A 23,836-nucleotide genomic window follows, 5' to 3' on the forward strand; every position below is an offset into this window, starting at 1 on the left:
TGAGCTGTTACACTTTGAGCACTAACGTTTATATTGGCGGCACTAACAAGCACTAACGCTGCTAGTTTAACTAGTGTAAAACATTGAATCGATTTTCTCAAATGGGTCTGCTCGCATGAAGTTAGCAGGCCCACAAATATTTTTTTAAAATAGTAAGTTTCCTTTTGTGCACTAACGATTTCTTCAGTGGCACTAACGTGCACTAACGGAGCACTAACGATATGAGTAAGCAGAACCACGGTCTGCTGTAGTAGGCCTGCCAAGTTCATGGACATGTCAGTTGTCGCAGAACTTGACCGAGTAAAACTTGTAGCAGATTCAAATTTCTTTTTGTACAGAGTGGTCATGTCTTAGGACGTATAGTTTTCGAAATATCAGCGAAAAACCGGAAAATGTGCCCTTCAATTAATTGTAGGAAAATAATGTGGGTGTTGCGTAGTGTGAATCTAATTTTGTATGCCTATCGCGCAATGGCGGAACAACGTAGCTACGGGCCTGTCTGCGAAATTTTTTGCTGGGCCCCCATTATGATACGACGTATTGATAACAATATTAATTTAGGTATGAATTTTGGCTACAAAAAGAACCAATTGATAAGTATATATTTACGTTCCTGAACCTGAACATAGAAAAATACGAGGAAAAATATGTGGTAACCAGTCAGAGTGCGGATTCAGCGTTTACGCTTATCATTTCCCCACGATTTAGAAAATTGAATCTTACTTTCTCAGTTAACTTTTACTATTCAGAAAGTCATTATTTCGGTTATAGTGTTATCTCATGACTCATGACAATTTATAGCTAATTTTTTTGTACCCTTGAAGTTATGCTGCGTATTTTAGTACAAAAACATTAAATTTAGTACATTTTCATCGACATTTAATTTTCAGTACAATTTAAACAAGTATAAATTGTGCACAGGTCTTGTGCAGATAAAGCTTCAATCGCCCTTTGTGAGTACCCTCTTCCGACAATCTGTTCTTGAGGTATAAGGGAATATACCCGATCACGATAAGAAGTCGAGGAGGAGGGCTATGGTTGGTAGAAATTAATTGCTTTCGTTGAGACCTTTCATTAGACTTTAGAGCACCATGAAGGATAAAACTAGTTCCACTCCCCCCTCCCTCCCCATCCACCCCGTACTTTGATAAGAGGACAGAAAGAAGGGAAGTACTTGGTAGAAAACGGTTCCTTTCGTTGAGACCTTTAATTAGAATACAATGAGAGATAAAATTAATTTTTTTTAATTCTTAAAAAATGCGCTAAAAATTACTCAAAATCGCTGGCTGCAGTCTGCAGTTGGTCTCACGCCGTGCTAGAAGTATGCTGCAAAAGGTTCCATTTACCGTGTTCCATGCTTCCGTCTTTCCGTATATTATTTCCGAGTATGACAATCCCGAGTCTCGGGCCCCTTTTTAGCCCGGGCCCGTGTACTTCGCACACATTGAACACCGGTAGTTCCGCCACTGCTATCGCGTTACGAAATACTTCAAAACAATCATTAAATAACAAAAACAAAGTCGTTTGCTATCAAGTGACACTAACTTCACTGAAGTACATCCTATAGATATGCTAAAACACACCAATGGAAAAGTAATACATTCCGAAAATAAGTTCCGGAATAGACATGGAACTTAAAATCCATTCAAAAATATTGTACCACATAACATGAATTTACATCAAAATATGTACTAAAAACATTCCCGCGCATTAACCCTGATACAAAGAGGCATTTCGACACACATATTGAATTCCACGAGGTCTCTAAAATCGATTTTCAGCGCCGAGTTCATATTCAACGGTAAGCTCTGTTAGTTTCCGCAATATGGAGCACGGTGTCAAAAACTATCGAGCTGAAAGTTTGGATTGTGTCAATTAAAAAGGATTATAGAATCAAAACTTAGCGATAGACACAATACTGGAGCACCCCACACAAATAATAAGCGTCAATCAGGTTGCCTGCCGTTGTTTTACAAGAAAGTGCGCGAATTAATTGAGCTTCTGCATGTGAGACGAGAAAATTAACACGAAAGTGGAGTGCTTCGGGAGTAGTGCAAGTGACGTACAAGATAAACGAGAGGCATACGCGCTTAATGCGTGGAAAAGACAAAAATAATTAACATCGAATTTACAGTCTGCAAATTTTCCAACAGATCAATTGAAAAGCTTAGTAAAAAGCTTCGGTTCCGCAAGTGTCTCCGCTCTCACCCTAATCTAATACATATCAGCCAGGAAACTGTCCAGCTGTCGTAGATTCCCCTGTCCTGCTATAGGTTTGTCACCTCCTGCTGATACCAACTGCTACAGACGTTAATTAATAGATACTCCCGAGGAAATGTAATTATTTTCTGGAAAAGGAGTTTCGAATTGGAACGAGTGAATTACAAGGAATGATTCGAAACGTGCCTGATTCGATTAAAATTACGTTATGTATTCGATGGATATACGTAACGTTATACTCTACAAAACCATTAAAACGTTCGTTACCGGGGAACTTAATTTAGCTTAATCTAACTCTACCTAATTAAGACTAACTTCAAATATCATTAGCGACGGATGGTTATTAAAACTTCTTCATTACGATGAAAGGTGGAAAACTCAATAATTTATCGTGTTTCACGTACAAAGACTACTTTTGGGTGGTGTGTTTGAAAGAAAAAGCATAATCAGTAATCCGATTAATGGGTCTGACGGCAACGCCAAAAGACCATAACGCCAAACTTGTCAGCAACCCCCAACGACGCCTTATAACACCTTATCTACTGCAACGGCCAACTAGACTACAGTAGGTATCCAATTTAAGAAGTGACCACAACATCTAGCCTTAAAACTAGTCGACTCTGTCACTTTTTTGTGAAAATAATGTATTGACCACTGTTTTCAGAATGATGCCTTAGTTTTCCGATAGCTTCTTCTGCGGTTTTTTGAGTGTTTATTTCTGCATAATGTAGAATAATAATTTTACAGTAACATTAAAAGTAAAGTGGGGGAGGGGGAGATTTAAATGACAGAACAGGGAATAAAGGAAATTGAGTGGAGAGAGGAAGAGGAACACAAGATAGAAAGTTAAGAGATAGAAATAAAACAGAGTGGAACTAACCTGAAAAGAGAGGTTGGCGATTATTACATGGGAGAGAGAGGGAGGTCGGTAATTCATTACGTACTAGTAAACGGAAAATTTTTTTGAAATAATAGGAGATCTTAAGGTAGGAATAAAGACAGAATCGGACCACCAATCGATGGAAATAAGGCTAACGTTGAGCAAGAAATGGAGAGATCAAATGCGAAAGGAGATAAAGTTATGGACAAGAGACACAGAGGAAGATTATAGAAGGAGACTAGAGGAGCAGAGAGAGCATATGAAATAGGAGAAAGCACAGAGGAAAATATGAAGTAGAGTATTAAAAAGGCAAAATGGAAACAGGTAAGGAATGGTGGGACATAGTGTACAGAACAGAGAACGAGATACAAAAGGATGATGGAGAGAGAAGGAGATGGGAGAACTGAAAAAAAAATACAAAAGAATATGCAAGGAAAAAAAGATGAAGAAACGGAAATAATTGGAAGAAGAGTTAAAAACAGAGGAAGTTTAAAGATGATAAACAGAGTAAAAGGCAAAAACACATAGTGGAAGAAAAATACAAATCGAGGACTGGAAGCAGTACTTTATGAAGATACTAGAAGGAAATCAGGAAATAATAAAGTGTGGCATAGACTATAGAGGAAGAGGAAAGAGAGGGGCGAATAAAGAGAATATTAGAAAGAAGGTAAATTTTGAAAAAAAAATCTGTGCCCATTGGCGTAATAGTTATTTACATGAACGTCAGGAAAATAACACATTACTGGCGAGCCAATATTCAAGAACGAGGCCGAGTACTTTAATTTCTGAGTCAAGTAGTTTCATTTACTGATGAATTTTGTGTTAAATTTTACTCGAAACTGTATTTTAATGTAAAATTTCAATTTTTATGTAGAACTTTGGATTAATGTCAATTTGTCATCGAGGGCGGGAATCATTATACTCATTACCAATGTGGCAGATGCGGCCAAGAAAGTGATATGCGGCTGGAAAAGTAGTCTGGTAAAGATTTTGGGTAAATAAATATCTATCAATCTGATTATTTTAAAGCGAAACAAACTTTAAATTTAAACGATTTTGGAAAAGCAACGCTTAAGTAAAAATATCTTATGGCTATTATGTCGGTCCGCCCGTCCGTCCTTTTCACATACTTATACAGTTGCTTTACCATATTTTCTTTCCAATCTTTACTCAGTACAAAGGTTACTGATTGGTGATAGGTTAATCTAAAGGTTCAGATATTGTACTTAAATTTTTGCGAAATTATTGTTTATTGGTCCAGGCGACAAAACACACGGGTACTATAGGCAAAAATTAAAACTTGGAATAGAGAAAATGCCCGATTAATAAAGTTGAGTGCATGCGCAGTGTGAAGGTCCTCTAAATGTTCCTGTCATATGATAATGGGTTGTCGCCTAATCTTCGTGTTTTGATAATATTTTTGGATAGATGTAATACACGTTTATATTTTGAAATTGTTGGCTTATAATCCAAAGTTACCACAAAGCTAACCCAGCATTATTAAATATGGCTGCTGTATGAACGTCCAGTTTACGGTCGTCCTATGGACATTTTACGGGTATCCACTTTTGTAACAAATGAATACCGAATCGATGGAATATCTAATAATGGATGAAAATCGGACGTCGTTTTGTACACAAACGGACGTCTACAGTAAGCTCATGGGACTACGTTGTGCTATCAATGGATGAAACCATACCATACCTTATTACCTCAATCAAATTGGGGTTAGTTAAAGATTTTCTGTCTCCCTGGTCCAAAACGATCGCCAAAATTGAATAAGCTTCATGTTTGAGTTTTGTTCAATGAAGGATCAAAATGCAACAAGTGTACAAGATATAACAGCACAATAAACCGTAAAAGGTTAAAATTGTATTCGTAAGTGCAGAACAAACTTCCGCAGTCCTCTAGTATATTTGAAATTCTGTTACACTTGAAATCTTGTGGAAATCCGTCTGTCTTTACGCCGTTCAGTCTATGCGCACAATAATCCTTTTGGTACAAGAAAGAACCGTATTCAATTTTAGGTCAGCAGGTGAATGGTCTCCACTTCTCCAGAGTTACGTGGGTCAAGGTAAAAGTTCATATAAATGCATGGTCGATCTATGTAGACCGTTATAACGTTAAGACAAAGACGACTTATGCCCATAAATTAGCAAGAACCATTTCCAGCAACGTGACGTCATCACCGGTATGCGTATAACCATGTGTAGCCCCTATAAAAGTTAGCAACGCACGATGAGACGAAAAAATCTGGATCTGGAGCTGGATCTGGTTTAGATTTGTCTTTGGATTTGTCTTGGATCTTGGATGTGTTCGTGTTCGCATTTGATTTTTGTAACCAAGTTGGTTATTTTCCGCCGGATACATAAATTAGTTTTGTAACATCCGACAGCCCTTGGCATGGGGTAAACGACGCCGATCTAAATAAAACTCGTCCGATTGAGCTGGGCTTTATCTCAAAAGAAGGGCTCTTAATTAACTTGAATTTTGACACCAGCCCCGTACGTAAGACGTTTGGGAAGGACGTAATTAATTAAAGAAGTTTTAATTTTCGAGCTTTATCGCAAGGCAAACTGTCGAGCTAGAGAAAATCTTCGATCCCGCCATGTCATAGTCGATCAGGGATCTTTGCATTAATTATGGGGGGGGGGGGATATAATCTCCCTTCCTACAATTGCTTTCCCATAGATACCGAATCCGTTTATTTATTGTTCCCGAGACTGACGCGCTAGACCGCTGCTACCGCCGCGCCGACCTCAACCAGGTGCGAGGCCGTACGCTTGGTGGCGCTCGAGTTCGTAAGAGCGTCCGCACGTTCCGCCGCCTGAACACCCAGCTTAATTTATTACTTTTTCTTTCAAATTAAATTGCAATTATTATTCCGCTAATGATTCTTTAATTTTTCGTGCCACTTATACGCAGGCAAGGTTCGTTACAATTTGTATTTGTCTTTCTGTTGGTGTTCGTGTGGGTGTTCGTGTTCGTGTTCATGTTCGTGTTCGTATTCGTATTTATCTGTTTCCATGGGCGTACAGTGTACATTGTAGGCGTCAATATTACAATAAATAAACGTGTGTATATGTATGAAATATAATGTAATTGCATCCATAAATAAGAAAGTTGGAACTGCACGTTATGCACAAAACCAAATTTGGAAACTGGCGATACATTTGCTTTTATTCCAAGTGGCTATTCATCAAATGTCATTTAAATTTCTCTATAAATAAGAAAGTTTGCAATTCGGTTTGTAAATGGTCGAGATGCGCAAAGGGCACTGTCAATGCTGATCGATTAGGCTCAACTTTTGAAATTGCGTTTTATATGGCTAAAGCTATGCGCATATTGAATTTCATGCAATTCGGTTCATAACTAACGGAGATATCAAAAAGGCCTTCTTTATTTTTTGGCCTACATTTTCATTTCACGAACTCCGATCTACAAATTTGATAAAGATTCCACTTGCAAAATTTCATCGGTCGATTCGTTTACGAGATATCGTGTTAACGGACGGACGGACGGACATCGCAAAATTATAAACTCGATAGGAGCTCGTTAATAAATACATCCAAAACTTGAAACATTTCAGAAACATTTCCCTCAAATTTCCATCACTCTGAAATATTTTTTAATTTTTCCAAACTTTCCCAAAATATCGTTTTACACATTTCTAAAATTTTCTGTGTTTCTAAAACACCTTCGAAATTGTTGAAAACATCTTCCAACATTTCCTGAGATATCCAAAATTTCGCACAAATTTCAATGTTTATAAAACGTTTCCAACATTTTTTCGAAACATCTCCTGAAACATTTTTATAATTCCTTAACCATTCGAAAAATATTTTCAAAATTTCGTGCACTTTTCCAATTTTTAAAATATTTCTATATCTTACAAAATTTCTGAAATTTCCTTAAACATTTCCAAATTTCTTACACATTTCCAACATTTTGTTAAACGTAAAACGTCAAGGAAATTTTGGTTACTTTTTTTAAATTTCCAATAGCTTACACGTTTTGAAAATTTCCTTCCCACTGATTTCCATTTCAGAAAAATTTAAGCATTCTGAAACACTTCTACAATGTAAGCTCGTTCAAGTATTCCTAAGATGCATTTCCAAAATTTTTTGAACTTTTTAATATACTCCCAAAATTTCCTAAACATTTTCTAAAGGTTTCAAAAGTTCCCTAACCACTTTTAATCTACCTACAGTCTACACGCTTCCGATGCATTACTGATCCCGATATGGACGCACATTTAATTCAGTATAACATACGAAATGGGCACTTTGTTGTATGAACTTGAAATTGTCGTCTTTGTATTACGTCATAAAAGTCTATGTACAGGGTCCTGCAACAGTGCGTCGGTGTTTCCTAGTTCATACCTGGTAGAAAATATCAAAAAACGTATTGTGCAAATGTCAACCACAGATGGTTGCACATCTACAGAAATTATTTTTGAATATACAGGGTGTCCCATTTTTACGGTGTCAATAGACAACTGACTTTTTAATGGAACACTGTATATTTTTAGTGGTTTCGGTGGTATTTTTTAACCTCTGCAGATAAACGTACTCACTTTTTGGTTTGTTGTCAATGTTACCAAATTATTATTTTTTTCCGCCTGCCGATAAGCAAGCCCCACTTTGATAAATCGTAGCGACCTTGATTTTAAAGTTGATGAAATACATTTGAACGATAATGTTAATCTGAATAAAAGAAAACACTTTACTAATGAGCAAGTTGGATTTAGTGATACTGGGTCTTCACAAAAAATAGTTTCTTCTTTTGTTTTTTATTATCAGAATTTTAAAGTTGAAGAAATTCATCTAAACAATAATGTTAATCTGAATAAAAGAAAACTATGTTTTGTTCAAATGGAACTGCCACTATTTTATTTCTCTATTCGATAGTCTTTTGTGTGCGTTTCAATTTTCATATGGGATGTCCTGTGCCTAAACCCCGTAGTTTTTAGGTTATTCAATATTTTTCACAAAAATAGTTACACATTACCATTACCTGTTTATAAACCGGTGGAGACCGTGATAATAAAAAACAAAAGAAGAAACTATTTTTTGTGAACACCCTGTATCACTAAATCCAATTTTCTCATTACCAAAGTGTTTCCTTTTATTCAGATTGACATTATTGATCAAATATATTTCTTAACTTTAAAATCAAGATCGCTACGATTTATCAACGTGGGGCTTGCTTATGGGCAGAAAAAATTAATCATTCGATAACATTAACCAAAAACCACAAAATTAATAGATTTCAATGGAGAGCTTAAAAATGGCATAGAAACAACTAAAAATATACAGGGTGTTCCATTAGAAAGATCAGTTCTATTGACACAGTAAAAATGGGACTGTACATTCAAAAATAATTTCCGTAGATGCGCAACCATCTAGAGTTGATATTTGCACAAAAGGATTTTCGATATTTTTTACCAGGTATGAGCTAGGAAAGACCAACGCACTGTTGCAGAACCCTACAGAAGCATTTATATGAACATTTACGTTGACTCACTTAACTTAAACAACATTTGGCCTTCAATAGGGTTCTTACTGGGACCAAGAATGTATATACACCTAAGATTTCAAGCAGGAGGTATCTGTCGGGCACATGTTGTATTTGAAATTTATACAAGTTAAATAAAAAAATTAATTAAATGGTATCATTTAATATTGGTGACCATAGGTAGGCAACTGTCGTTCTTCATTGACTCTAAAACAGTGGTTCTCAATCTTTTAGACACTCCGACCCCTTTTTTAGAATTGAGCATTTTGCCGACTCCCCTAGGAATTAAATTTTTTTAAATATATAACAAAAACATCTGCAATAGTTGATTCCAAACAAGTTCAAGTATTGCATTAGCTGTATTGCACAAAGTAATGTATAATGTTTGTGTTTCTTTATTAAATTAAATTATATGATTTTTCACTTGCATTTCGCGACCCCCTGGGACACATTCTGAGACCCCCCTGAAGTTCGCGACCCACCGGTTGAGAACCACTGATCTAAAATATTTATGTAATATAAAAGATTTTGAAGTTCTTAAACTTGGTTTCATCCACTAAGTGTACTTTTCAATTGGAATCGTAGTACCTTTCCTGGGTATCTTGAAGCACCCTGTATATATTGTTGTGTTATTTTGTTTTAGTTGTAACTTGAAAGAAATTATAGAGCGTCTGGATGTGACAATTTTGTTTAGTTCATTTAATTAACCGGGGGGGTTATTAATAATTTGAGACACAGGATTGCGTAAATTTCATGTTATAGTTTTGGTTCAATTTCTTAGAAGTGTTCTGTTTTTATTTTATTCCTAGAATTTTTTTCGATGTAAATTTCTTTTTAAATTTTATTTGCCGTTAACGAGGTATAGCGCGAAGTAGAGATAAGGTTGTCTTCGCAGAATTGCCGGGCGTACGTGCCGTTTAGCAAGAAGTTGAAAAATCGACGCTTCGCGTGATTGGCGGACGGGATGTTGAAGAAAGGAGAAGGGCTTTTGGCTTAAATAGAAAATTTTGGAAGAGAGCGGGGCTTTTTGGTCGTTACAAAGCCAACCGCCGCTTCTTCGGTTACGTTATTTTTTGAATTTTGTGGAAGTTTCTTGCGTAGTGGATCCAGGTTTAATTAGAATTTTTGTTTGCCGTTTAAGAAGAATTTTTGAAAAGTTTAAGAAGTTTGTCGCCGTTCTGTTTTTTGTTTTATTTTGCGGAAACACGGAAGTTTTGAATTTGTGGGTACCCGAAGAGAGAAGACGTCGGTGTTTGAGTGTTTGGTTTGCGTGATCGTGTACGGATACCTTTTTTTTTTATCAGAGTACGTTACTCGGACAAATTTTAAAAGTAAGTAGTAGTTAGTGGTTTGTTTTGTCATGTCTTTTTTTTTGTAATGTTTGAGTAATTTGTTTTTTTTTGTGTGTGTCATTTATCTGTTTAAAATTGTAACAATTTGTAAAACAGAAATTTACGCAATTTTTTGTTTGAAATTAAACCAGTCATTGCAATCCAGGTTTTGTTTATTAGAGTCAAGGAGAGGTAATTGTCGGCGTCTCTTACTTTGTTTCAAGTTGATTAAATCTGGGGGTAAAGTTTCATATTGGAATTTAAGGATTTGGTTAAGCCACCTATTTATGTCATTGTTGGAATGCTGTAGGGTGGCAGAATCCAGCTGGACCTTGAGATGCGGATAAAAATTTTGTTTTCATTTTAATTACAACCGAGCTAGCTAGAGGGAAATCGTGGGATTCCCAGAAGTGTAGGTTAGGTCTCACAACAATATTTTTCAAATTACTAACTACTACAATTTTTTTAATTCTTTCACTTTTTATCGCATTTCCACAAAAATTAAAAATATGCGCTATTGTGATCACTTTATCCGTCCGTCCGTGCGTACGGTGGTCCGAATGTGTCACTAGCAGATATTTAGAGCTATTTCTGTACGTCTTTGGTACAGTTACGAACCACAGTTCGTTGCTGATTTTTTTAGGGGAGTACGTTTAGATGAAACGCATATCCGTGATGACGTCACGTAGCTGGAAATGTTAGTTGGTAACCTTACCAGGTAATATTAGACGTGTCATAGTACGAAGACACTGTCGGGTCCTTACTTGGTTTATTAAAATTGGAGATTTGTGTAAAGGTGCAAAAACTGTGCCTAAGAATAGAAATTATCAAATTCACTAAGTTACAGCATTGAAAGGGTGAAATATTAGCTTTTACTTACTGGTTTTAGAGCGGGGTTCTCTAGGTCCGTCGACCGTCACCTTAATCGCCTTGTTATACGTGGCTACTTGCGGAGGCGTCGTGGAGACCATAATCGTCAAGGTGAAACTTTTACCTGCAACGAAACAGAAACGTCGATAAGTATTATTCGAGCTTGAATTACAATTCGGCCTATTAAATATACTAACTCAATCCGCATCTTTGGCATGTGGTATTGGGTCAACCATAAGCGTCAACCACGAGCTAGCGAACGGGTAGTTAACACTTATGCGGAATGCCGGAGGTCGCGGGTTAAGCGTGGCTAACCGTCGGCCGGGTTGCCTGACCGCGACCCGGTGCCAGCCGCCGCCAGCACCGCGACGTTCGCGTGACGCCCACCGATGCTACCAATATACTCTCTCCAAACTGCCGCCTCTATTGTCTTCCTTTATTGCAACACCGACATGCACACTATTACGAAATTCACACGCAATTTTCTGTTTACTTGACATTTTACACTCTATTTCCCGGTCGGTGATTTATTTCACCTCACCCTCGGCTTATCACCGGGGGGTTGCGCGTTTGTTTGTTTAGAATATAATTAAAAACGTAAAAAAAAAACTTCAAACAATCCGCTCTCCTTTAACGTAAAGCGTATGCATATATCAAATTCCGAGGGATTGCAATTACTTACAACAAACGCAATTTCTAAGCGACGTGAAAGGCCCGAATATGTATAAATTACATTAATTACCCGCGAAGGAGAAAAATTCAGAAAAGCTTCTGTCAGAATCCGCCAGAACAAACAGCATTTAAAATCAAAGCCCAATTGCAAACAAAACCGAACCAATAATCCTTTGGTCCAATAGCAGCGCATAACTCGGTTCACAATGTAAGAGCAATCGATTACACATACACTTTGTAGCGTTTTCAATTTATTCACTGTCTGTTGTAACAACATACAACGTTTTGAATGATAGTTTGGTTTAGAATGTAATCGAGCCGGCCGTGCGCTTTTTAAATTACCGCTTCCCTTCATTGTGTAACGTACTCGAATGTAGGTGAGGTTTAGTGAAAAATGTACACTACTTGATGTGTTTAACCCTGCCATTAGGGTTTGTGTGATACCTCAAATATACCACCGTGTTCAGGCTCGTTTTAATACATCGATTTTTGTATCTTTTACATTTAACACAATTTTTTTGTGTTCGGCTTATTTGATTTGAATTGTAGCCCTTTAACGCATCATTGGCGAACGACCTTTTTTTAAATTTACATTCCATAGGCACAAAAATAGGAAATTGTAACGATTTCTATGTAGATTTTTGTTATACATTTATGAGCACCAAACGTGTATTAAGCTGTTACCCCAAATCATATAAAATTAGAAAAAGAAAGAAAGAAAAAAACTTGTCGCATCCTACCTATACATATACATATGTACCGGGTGACTCAATAAGACTGTTCCTCGGCCATATCTCGAGAACCGTTCGTCATATGACTTAGGGGTAAAAAAAATTATTAAGTAAATCGGTCATGAAGAATCGCTGGAAAATATTTTCAAGTTCTAAAAATGACCAACAGAGGGCGTAACTGCCATCTTAAATTTAAAATTGCATTTTCTTTAAATTTCGCATAATTAATTAAACATTTTTTTTCACATTTTTAAAGAGAAGCAGTTTCTCTATCATTTTCGCCAAAACAAAAACTCAGTTATTTCAAAAACAAAGATGGTGTGGGGCATTGAATTGTTTTTGCAATAACCTGCTTTAACTTTTTAACCGTTTGACCGATTTTAACATTTGGTATCGTTCAAAAGAGCATTCCTTGGGCAATGAGAATCAAGCAAAATATAGTTAATTTAGTTTTGACACTATGACCCAAAATCCTAAAAAAAATAAAAAAAAAATAGAGTGATATGACTTTTTCTTTATGAAAAAGTAGCCAAAAAACATCCAAAGAGGCCAGTGAAAACCGTTTTTCAAAATCTCGTTCCTAACCTCAAATATTGGGAAAATGAGATTAGTTAATTAATTAATAAAAATGCTTAAATTGTATCAAATTTACTTTTTACGTATTTGCCGATAGGGTGAAAGAAAAGCACCCTACACTTTTAGGTAGGCCTTGGAAAATTAAACAAATGAAACACGATGCATTATAAAATAATAACAGCCGTAATTTGTACCTAAATTATTCTGGTGCGTTTACATTCAGAAAGTGCAGTTTTTTGAATTTGTAATCTTTTATAAAATGCCGATTTAACCAAGAAGCATTTAATATGCTGGCGATATATTTTGAGTATTTTCAAAATGCGACCATCGCTGCCCACATCTTCTATTTGCGTTATCCGAATCGACCACGAACCATCGTCGCCAGCATATTAAATGCTTCTTGGTTAGAAATCGGCATTTTAGAAAAGATTACAAATTCAAAAAACTACCCTTTCTGAATGTAAGCACAGCAGAATAATTTACAAATTAGGGCTGTTATTATTTTATAATACATCGTGTTCCATTTGTTTAATTTTCCAAGGCCTACCTAAAAGTGTAGGGTCCTTTTCCAAACAATCTTTCGCGCCATCGACAAATACCGGAAATACGTCAAATAAGATACAATTTAAACATTTTTATTAATTAATCTCATTTTCCCAATATTTGAGGTTAGGAACGAGATTTTGAAAAACGGTTTTCACTGGCCTCTTTGGGTGTTATTTGGCTACTTTTTCATAAAGAAAAAGTCATATCATTCCATTTGATTTTTTTGATTTTTTTAGGATTTTGTATCATAGTGTCAAAACTAGCCCCCTGGCGGAGAAGGATTCAACTAAATTAACTATATTTTGGTTGGTTGATTCTTGTTGCCCAAGGAATGCTCTTTTCAACGATACCAAATTTGTTAAAATCGGTCAAACGGTTAAAGCAGGTTATTGCGAAAACAATTAAACGCCCCACGCCATCTTTGTATTTGAAATAACTGAGTTTTTGTTTTTACGAAAATGATAGGTAAACTGGTTCTCTTAAAAAATGTGAAAAAAGAATGTTTACTTTATTATGCGAAATTTAAAGAAAACGCAATTTTAAAATTTAAGATGGCAGTTACGCCCTCTGGTGGCCATTTTTAGAACTTGAAAATATTTTCCAGCGATTCTTCATAACCGATTTACCCAATAATTTTTTTTACCCCTAAGTCATACGACAAACGGTTCCTGAGATATGGGCGAGAAACGGTCTTATTGGGTCACCCGGTACATAATCTATCGGGCGATCAAAAATGAGTGACTGTCGCGTCGCCTTTGGAAGTTTGAGTTAAGTACGATTTCCCATGTTAACAAAAATGGGTAACTCGACAGTCACTGATTTTTGATCGCTATGTATCTACAATATTTACCTTTGTCTCTCTATTTTGCGTCGAATGGAATTTATCATAAATGAGAGACTAATAATCATTACCTAATGAGATTTCTACTGTTATTAATAAATTCATATCTTCCCTACCCCTGTTGCCTGTTTACATTTTATAGATATTGGTACGAGGGGATGTTTAACTGCCTAGATATGAATGAATAGTTATTTACATAAAAGTTAGGAAATTGTATTTTTTTTATACAGGAGTCTGGCAAAGTGTCAGGAAGCAGGAAAAGTAGTCAGGTAAAGTGTTACTGCCACTGTCGGGAAACGAAAATTTCCTGACATAAAGTAGGCATGAAAATGAAGGTCCTTCACCCCTACACACTTATTCTACTGTTTATGCAATAAACAAATACCTTCCAACAAAATATTTTGGCAGTACTTCAAAATAGTCACTATAAACTATAACAACTCTGGTCGATTAAAAGTTGGTGGAGCCAATCTGTCGCGTCATAAAGACAAACATAATGGGTTGCATGTGACTGATTCAGATCCGCTAGTACGCAAGGCATGTGAACCGCCGAATTAAAGGTTTTTTTTTGCTTTTATAAAAATGGGTATTGGTAAAATTGGTAAAAGTAAATGAATAATTAGTAGAACGAATAAAGACGGCCAATGGAACCGATTAGCAACCATTTTAAAAGCGTATTTGAAAAATTGAAAAAAGTGAGGATTACGCCGAGAGAGATACCCAGAGGGCATTTAAGTATGAACCACGAAGATTGTGCCGACGAAATTGCGCGTTAGGAGCGCAGAGCTACGTCACATCGGCGCTAAAATCCGAAAGGCGAACAACAAAATTAATGCGAATCGAGTTACAATAGAGATCGCGTTAATCATAAAAAAAGAAAATCGCGTTAAACCGTGCGAGTATTGTTATACGTAATTAAATCGGCTCCTGCAAAGTTATAATAGCGGGGTGGTAATATTTAGCGTCCAGCTTACGTTACGTTACGTTTGGAAATGTTGCCGACGTAAAATTGGTTTTAATTGAGACATCCGTTTTCGTTTTGGTTTGAAGAAAGCAGATGAGAAAGTTTTAATGCCGCTTGATTTGATCAATTACCTACGTCGATTTTATAAATTTGCAACCTCGCGGTATTTTTTTGGTTATCGGATATAAAGGGCAACAAAGCAAGTTAGACCGCTTTACTCGGAGATACAGTCGCCCGCAGACCGGTATCTCGGATACACCTGTAACATTGCGTCTTATGGAGCCGTTCACACATTTTGGAATTATACTAATACTAATTCGTATTGAGTTGAGTGCACTGTTGTAGGCAAGTATAATCCCCTGCTACTCAGGATTATTGTCGAAGTCCTAGAGGTTAAGTGGGGTACCTTTCTTATTTTCCTGGGGGAGTCTACTGGATTCGGCGACCTATTTAGATTGGTTTTAGTACACATTTTGGAAGTATTGTTGTTGTAGTCCTGGGCTTAACATAGCGGTTCACCGGTTGCTCTATGGCTATAGATACAGATTTATTAATATTTATGTCGTTCTTACAATAATTTTTGGGTGTAAAGAAAAGAGGGATAGTCAAAGTATATGCGAGATATTTGATTAGTAAGTAGGGCTGGTGGCGCCCACATTCTTTGTTTTGCTACTCTTAAGGTTATAGTAGGTTCCGACCAACGTGGAACCCATCCCGTACCCGAATCCGCATATTTCTATAGCTTCATCTAATGCGCTATGGAAATTCCGATGTGCACATAGAAGGTGCTAACGGGAATCGTCCATATCCGACCGTTTCAGCTATGGAAAATGAAAAAAAATTCGAGATTTTCAGATTTTCGGCGATTTTTCAAAAACTCCAAAAGCGTTCTTTAGTCAACTTTGCCCCCATTTAAACTACGCTCTATCTCGCACCGTTGCGGATATATAAATGGTTAGCCACGAATTTGAACCACACTGTACAAAGAAAAATGTAAAATTCCCCCCTACTATGCAGAAGTGAATTCGATACCCAAAAAGCGAAATTCCACCAACAATTTACATTAAATAGTTATTTGTTTCATTAGTACAAAAAATGTCAGTTTTCGGGACGAGGAAGATAGTTGCTGGACGACGCGTTAGCGGAGTCCAGCAACCTTCCGAGTCCCGAAAACGCATTTTTTGTACGAATAAAACATAAAATTTTTTCTCCAACCCCCTTTACTTCAAATTATATTCGAATTTAGATTCAGTCACAGTTTCACTACTAGTATAAGAACTTCTGCTTTCTTGTCCTCACGTGTCATGCCACTCTTAGTTTTTAGGTTAACTTATAACCTATTCGTTCTTACTTCTTACTTCTCACCTCTCGCGACTTTGTAGGGAGCAAATAAATCTTGAGGTAGCATATTCTGCCGTTTCTATAATCTCTGGCGGAGTGCAATCCATGTCGCTATCAGTTTCAGTCATTTTATTGTATACACAATTAATATTGTTATATTTTGTATTGAAATAAAAAACTTACCATACAGTTTTTTAATTAAAATTAATTGTAATTAACTTTTTCAAATTTTGAATTCAAAATGACAGATAATAGTGCAATGGGTCTGAAGTAGATGGCGTTACGCTCGACGGCGGGTTGTATACGTATTAAAATTACGTTCACGGAATATGTAAATTACGTTACACATGGTTTAAATAAAAATAGCGAGCGTAAATCATTTTCAATACATGTACATACGTATAGGTAACATCATTATTTGCATTGAATATGCAAAAATATTTGATTTGTATGTATAGAAATATCTTACAACCTGCAATGTAAAACGATGTCAATGTGACATATCTCCGTGATTGTAATTTTTTAATTGGCCAACTTTCAAGGTCAATTTCTTTTTGGTACTAGGACCAAAAGTATCCACTTTTTGTACAGTTGCCATGGTGAAAGCGATTAATCCGCAAAACGTCAATTTTAGGTACCGAACACTGTCACAAAATAGCGTCTTATTCAGGTGGTTGGAGAAAAAAAAAATTAAAATAGAACCAAAATGCTTATCATTATTACAGATATCAGGACTTCAGATAATATTCATTTCTGCATAATTATTACAAATCGATGATGAATTTGGGGTCTACTATGTTAATTGATTATTAATACCTTACTACTCGCTCGTTAAAATACTAATACTTTACAGTTTGAATGTTACAGGTAACCTAGAACAGTTTAAACATTTATTATATCGCAACAAATACCTAAATATTACTAGACAATCTGCGTAGCGAACCATTTAATTCTGAAGAAACCATCACGAAAAACTTATACTGCAGTTTAAAAACATATTCCGTCACCCCATTAGCCCCCGACTTTTACCAAGTATCAACTAAAGCATAAAATCAAAACTACAGATAAACAACATGTTCAGTTGTCCACACGAAGACGTACATAGATGTAGGAAATCAAATGTTACAAGACGGATTATTTGACGGTCCCAATCTCCTTGGAGTTTACCGATATGTATTGTAAACAAAAATGGAGAATTATCGAAAAATCAATGATAATGATCATTATCCGTTACCTAACATAACGCATATATCTGATATACCCAGGGGTTGCCAGTTGGACTCGGCATAAGGATCGGAAGTATCGATATGTTGTGTTATTACTCGAAATGGGGTAGGCATCGGTGAAAGTTGGAAGAAAATTAATAAATTCTAAACATTCCCTAGGTGGGGTGCTTGGTGTCTATGTCCACATCATTCCACGAACACATTAATAATACGCAAAATACCACTGAGTAAATCGGAATTCCTTCAAAAATCCCTTGAATTTTTAGGCCATGCTGTTACACTACGAGGATTTCGACCGACCCAATAAAAAAAGCGTTTGACAATTCATGAATTCTCCATACCTAAATCGGTCATGAAAAGAAATTCATTTTTATCCTATAGGATAGTACTTATAGGAGATTCATAAGAAAACTTCGCGAAATTAAGCAAACCTTCATCGCCATGTTTAAAAAAAGGCTCATATGTAAAACATGGTCCTGAGTTTCGAACCTTTTAAGCAGATCCTTATTTTGCAGCACCCGCAATTCACCAAACCATCCACTGGAACAACAAATGCAATAGGAGCTATTTTGTCACAGGGCTCAATCGGTAAAGACCTTCCAATTACATACCTATGCTTCTAGGCAGTGGTATCTTTACGCACGTGCACGATGGGCTCGTGCCCAGGGGCCCCGCGGGAGAAGGGGCACCCGAGACTGGAGGAGCCTTAGATATATTGCATATTATATTGCAAATGTATCTAAAAGAAATTAGTAATAGTAGGTTTTCTTTGTCCATCTTTGTAAATTCAAACTGTAGTTAACTTCCTTTAAAAATAACAAACAAGTTCCTACAATTTCTTTCATGGTACACCGTACAGATCCGTAAACGATGCTTCATTTTGTGGGCAATTGCATATGGACCGAGAAATAACGACAGATTTTTTGTAATGATTAGTAAACGTTTGTCTCCACAACTTTCTGTTTACATGGGTTAGAACTAGTGTATAAACGTACGTACGTCTTGTTTGTATCCAAATTTTCCCGTTCGTTCGTTATTAATGGTATAGTGGGACAGCGTCACTTACCGGTAATTTTAGTTGTTTCATTCTCGGCGGTACCGCACTCACTCACTTGTTTCGGTATCTTCCCGTGACGCTTTTTGAGAAGGAGGGAAAAACGGAATTGAACGAACTTTAATTTACCTATTTCCAACATATACCCCCCACCCAAATTTAATTATTTGCTCAAATTAAGATTTAAATTAATTTCAAAATTTCACCAAAAACAATTATAAACAAATGTAAAACGATTGATTTGGTTTAGGTTCCAAAAATAATAACAAAAAAAAAATAATTCTTAAATAGTAAAAAATTGTTCAATGCATTTAATTAATGAATTTTCTTTAAGGCGGTGGTAAAAGTGCCACCTTATTCACAGGTCGCTGAATTTCACCCGTGGCAGTACGTATATTTACAACTCTAGTAATACCGTCTTGTCCCTTAGTTAATCTGACAACCTTGCCAATTGGCCAATGAGCAGGTGGGGCATCAGGGTGATACCATAACACCAGATCTCCTAATTTGATTTCTGGAGAAGGTTGAGTCCATTTTGGTCTTTTTTGCAATGATTGAATATATTCATTGGACCAACGTTTCCAGAACGATTGTACTAATTGCTGACATAATTGCCACTGGCTTAAACGGTTTTGTGGAACATTCGTTATATCTACCTCTACTCGAGTTAGCAACGGTCCACCTACCAAAAAATGACCAGGAGTTAAGGGATCTAAATCTTCGTCTGGCGAAGAAGATTGATTACAAAATGGCCTTGAATTTAATATTGCTTCTATACGAGCTATGGTAGTCATAAATGGTTCCAAATGCAATCTCGCATTACCCACAATGCGCTTAAGGTGATACTTAAAGGATTTAACCCCCGCTTCCCAAAGACCACCCATATGTGGTGCATAAGGTGGGTTATGATTCCACGCAATGTTTCGAGATGATAGATAATGTGATATTTCTGGATTGGAATCATCAAAAAACTTTGTCAATTCTGAGATTTCTCTCGCCGCGCCTCTAAAATTAGATCCTTGATCGCATACAAATTACACGGTAATCCTCGTCTTGAAATAAACCTGTCTAATGCAGATAAGCAGGCTTCGGTAGTTAAAGAGGTGACCAATTCTAAGTGAATAGCTCTTGAAACCATGCAAATGAATAGTGCAACGTAACATTTTTGATATCTATCATTTCTTAGTTTTGAAATTTTTACTTCAAATGGTCCTGCGTAGTCGAGACCTGTATGAGAGAAACACCTGCCCGGTTCCAAACGATATGCAGGAAGATCTCCCATCGGAGGTTGGATGGGTTTTGAAGCAAATCTATAGCATACCAAACATCGAAAAATTCTTTTCCGAATTAATGTCCTTAAACTTGGTATCCAGTAATACCGTGCAATTAGCGAATGTACTAAACGTGGTCCACCGTGACCCGAGTAGATATGAAAATGATCACATATCAATATCGCCAATCTGCTTTCCTTTGGAATCAAGTAAGGATGTTTTTGTCGTGAAGGTAATTGCGAATGTCTCAAACGCCCCCCCACCATCAAGTACCCGTTCTCCGAGAGAAATGGTGAAAGGAATCTTATATTCTTCGAACACACTAACCCCCGTTTAATCAAACTGATCTCGTTAAATAAATACTTAGATTGTGTTATGCGTAATGCTAATAGTAAACCGTTTTGGTATTCTACAGATTTAAGAGGACCAGTTAAACAACAAGAATCAATTGTGGTGCGCTGTTTACCTATCCAATTTTTAACAAATCTAATTACATAACCAAAAATACGTTGTATTTTTAAAAGAGACGAATGCCTTTCTAAAACATTAATGAAACAGCTATAATCAATTTTCGTTGCTAGTAATGCTATCTCTATTTCTGGCAGGTCTTTTGTTTCGTCTAAATTTGAGGGAAGTTCGTATTCAAAATTCCATCGGTTTTCGTTTTCCAAAAGATAACTTGGGCCTTTCCACCACAGATCGCATGACACCAATTCACTCGGAGTAAGCCCCCTGCTAGCCGGGTCAGCAGGATTTACCTTCCCTGGTACATATTTCCAATGGGCTGTGGGAATATTTTCGTGAATTTGAACTACCCTATTAGAAATAAACGTTTTTAATTTATACGGAGGTGTTTTTATCCACCCTAACACCGTAGTGGAATCTACAAAGCAAGTGGGTTCCGTCATGTTTATAAATGACCTACACGCCTCTATGGTGGGAACTAATAATTTAGACAAGAGACACGCAGCTCCAAGTTCTAATCTCGGAATTGTCCAGGTTTTCAATGGAGCTACCTTAGTCTTAGCACACACCAAATTTATAAAGCAATTATTATTAATTTCCACACGTAAATATATTACCGCTGCCATCCCCATACTACTCGCATCTGAAAAACCCACTAACCTAGCACAAGATACTTCCGTTTTGTATATACATCTAGGTATGGTTATACTGTCTATCAAAGGTAATTGTGCTTTAACTAGCAACCACTTTTCTAAAATATCGGTTGGTAAAGGCTCATCCCACCCTATTTTTTGCAACCATAACGCCTGAACCAAACATTTAAGTAAAAACGTAAAGGGACTTAGATAACCATTAATATCATAAGTTCGTGCAACCCTTGACAATATGCCTCGTTTCGTTGCAGGCTCGTTAACCTCATGTACCTTATATTGAAATACATCGCTCGTTGTATCCCAGTAAATTCCTAACACCTTAACAGCAGATTGTATGATTCCCATAGGGAGTTCTACAGAGTCTTGTAGCGGTTGAGTGACATCTACGTCAGAAGATGCCCATTTTCCCAATTCAAAGCCTCCTGCCTTTAATAAACCTATAAGCTGCCGCTTAATTTCGAAGGCTTCGGATTTGTTAAAAGCTCCTGTTAAAATGTCATCAACAAATGTTTGCTGCGTCAAAGCTAACGTTGCTTTAGGATAATTTTTACCTTCATCGTAGGTAAGTTGTTTAATGGTACGATTTGCTAAAAATGGTGATGAGGTTGCTCCGAAAATAACTCTGGTATGCTCCCACTCCCTTATAGGTTCATTGGGACTAGATCGCCAAAACATATGGAAATATTTACGGTCTTCGGGGTGTACCAAAATGCATCTAAACATCTGACAAATATCGCAAGCCAAAGCTATCGGTCTAAGCCTAAATCTCGTTATAATTACTGATATGTCCTGTTGTAATTTGGGACCCGCTAATAAGTAATCATTTAAAGAATATCCTTGAGCGTCTCGTTCCGTAGGATTAAATACCACCCTGACCTTACTATTCTCCCCAGTTCGTTTCAAAATCCCATGATGAGTCATAATATAAGATGATGCCTTTGTTGTGGGAACTAAGTGACCCTGTGTAATATAACCGTTAATATTTTCAGAGTAAAGTCGAAAATACTCTGCATCTCTCTTGAAACGTGTTTCAAGTTTATGAAATCTATTCAAAGCACTTTCCCTGTTACTCGCTAATTGAGGTCCGTTCTTTTTAAATGGAAAACGCACAATATATTGACCCTTCTCGTTTCGTTTTGTGGACATTTGATACTGTGTTTCACAAAATTGATCATCTGGTGAGACTAACCTTGATAAAGGTACTTCTTCACACTCCCAAAACATTCTCAGAATTTCGTCAAGTGACGGTTCGTTATCTATCGTAATTCGTAACATGCGCTGCCAATTTTGTAATGTAGAGTTTTGATGTACGTTTCCCGCTATTACCCACCCCAGTAAAGTCGAATAAGCGCTGGGTGTGCCCTTAATAATGGAAGGCTGTGCAGGCGTTAAATCTAAAACTGACTGTATGCCTAACAATATATCCACGGGGGATGAAATATTAAACTCTGGGTCTGCTAAATGAACACATTCAAAACCCTTTCCAATTTCTTTCGATAAATTTAAACCTGGCAAATTTGATGTAATACGTGACAATACGTTAGCCTCAAAATTAAAAACTGATTCAGGATTATGTATGGATTTAATCTCACAATATACCTTCCCTAGTGGCTTGCAAGATGTAGAACTTCCAATACCTGATATTTCATGGATACATCGTTTGCGTTTTAATCCTAATTTATTTGTTAAAAGCGTTGTAATAAAATTGCTTTGCGATCCGGTGTCCAGCACAAGTCGACAAGGAATCCATTCCCCCCTATAACTTTTTATTAACACCCTTGCGGTCCCCAATAAAGTGTCTGTAGTTTTTTCATCCGCGCAAGATAATGCCACTGAATTAGATGGGTTTTCTTGAGTGGAGTTGGGTGTTCTAAATTGCATTCCTTTTTATTATATTGATCGTCGTGCAAAAGACTATTGTGACGAGAACTTGAACAATATCTGCAATTTATTTTCATCCTACATTGTGAAATTCGATGAGGATACAGACAAGCGTAGCACAAGTTTTTATCTTGCACAAATGAATGACGTTCCTTTGGTGTCAACGAAATAAATTTTGTACATTTTATTAGCTTACCATGGTCGTTTTGAGAACAAAATATACAAGTTTGGTTCGGATATTTAGTACTATCCCCTTTTGCAACCAATGATACCCTTTTTTTTATTTGCGTTGATTGTAGGTACAACGCTCTTATAATTATGCTCCACGTTCAAACTTGCTCCTAACAACTGGGATACTGAACACTTATTTCGTAAAAATTCTATTAAATTCTTAAAGGTTGGAAATTCAGTTTCAAGATATTTTTTTTCAAATTCTTCTTTAGATTTATTATCTAATAATTTCAGTGAAAATTGAACAAATATATAATCATCTAAATTAGGAATCTGCATATCACGTAAAGCCGTAACGTTCGTTTGTAGCATTTCACACAATTCGGATATGCTTTCAAAGGTATCAGTACTTAACGACTTTAAATTAAAAATCGTTCTCAAATAATGATTGGCAATGACACGTTTATTGGTGTAACGCTGTACCATTTGGTTGTAAACTACCATATAATTTTCGGGTGAAAAGCGCACGGTTTGTGCAAACTTTAATGCCGTACTCCCCAAATGATTAATTAATATAGTGAATTTTTCGACATCCGAATATGACATATTATGGACCATTGCATCAT

At 36.5% G+C, this 23,836-nt stretch overlaps 1 protein-coding gene across 3 annotated transcripts in view; it reads right to left on the reverse strand.

Moving 5' to 3' along the window:
• LOC116178939 (runt-related transcription factor 3) overlaps positions 1-23,836 on the reverse strand; it is a 76,586-nt gene that overhangs the window by 19,240 nt on the left and 33,510 nt on the right. For all 3 annotated transcript variants that reach the window (XM_031498603.1, XM_031498602.1, XM_031498601.1), the window contains exon 2: positions 10,829-10,942. In XM_031498603.1, coding sequence (XP_031354463.1) covers positions 10,829-10,942 — 114 coding nt within the window. The remainder of the gene's footprint in view (positions 1-10,828; positions 10,943-23,836) is intronic.

This window comes from Photinus pyralis, unplaced genomic scaffold (assembly GCF_008802855.1).
Source record: "Photinus pyralis isolate 1611_PpyrPB1 unplaced genomic scaffold, Ppyr1.3 Ppyr1.4_LG8, whole genome shotgun sequence".
NCBI lineage: Eukaryota > Metazoa > Arthropoda > Insecta > Coleoptera > Lampyridae > Photinus > Photinus pyralis.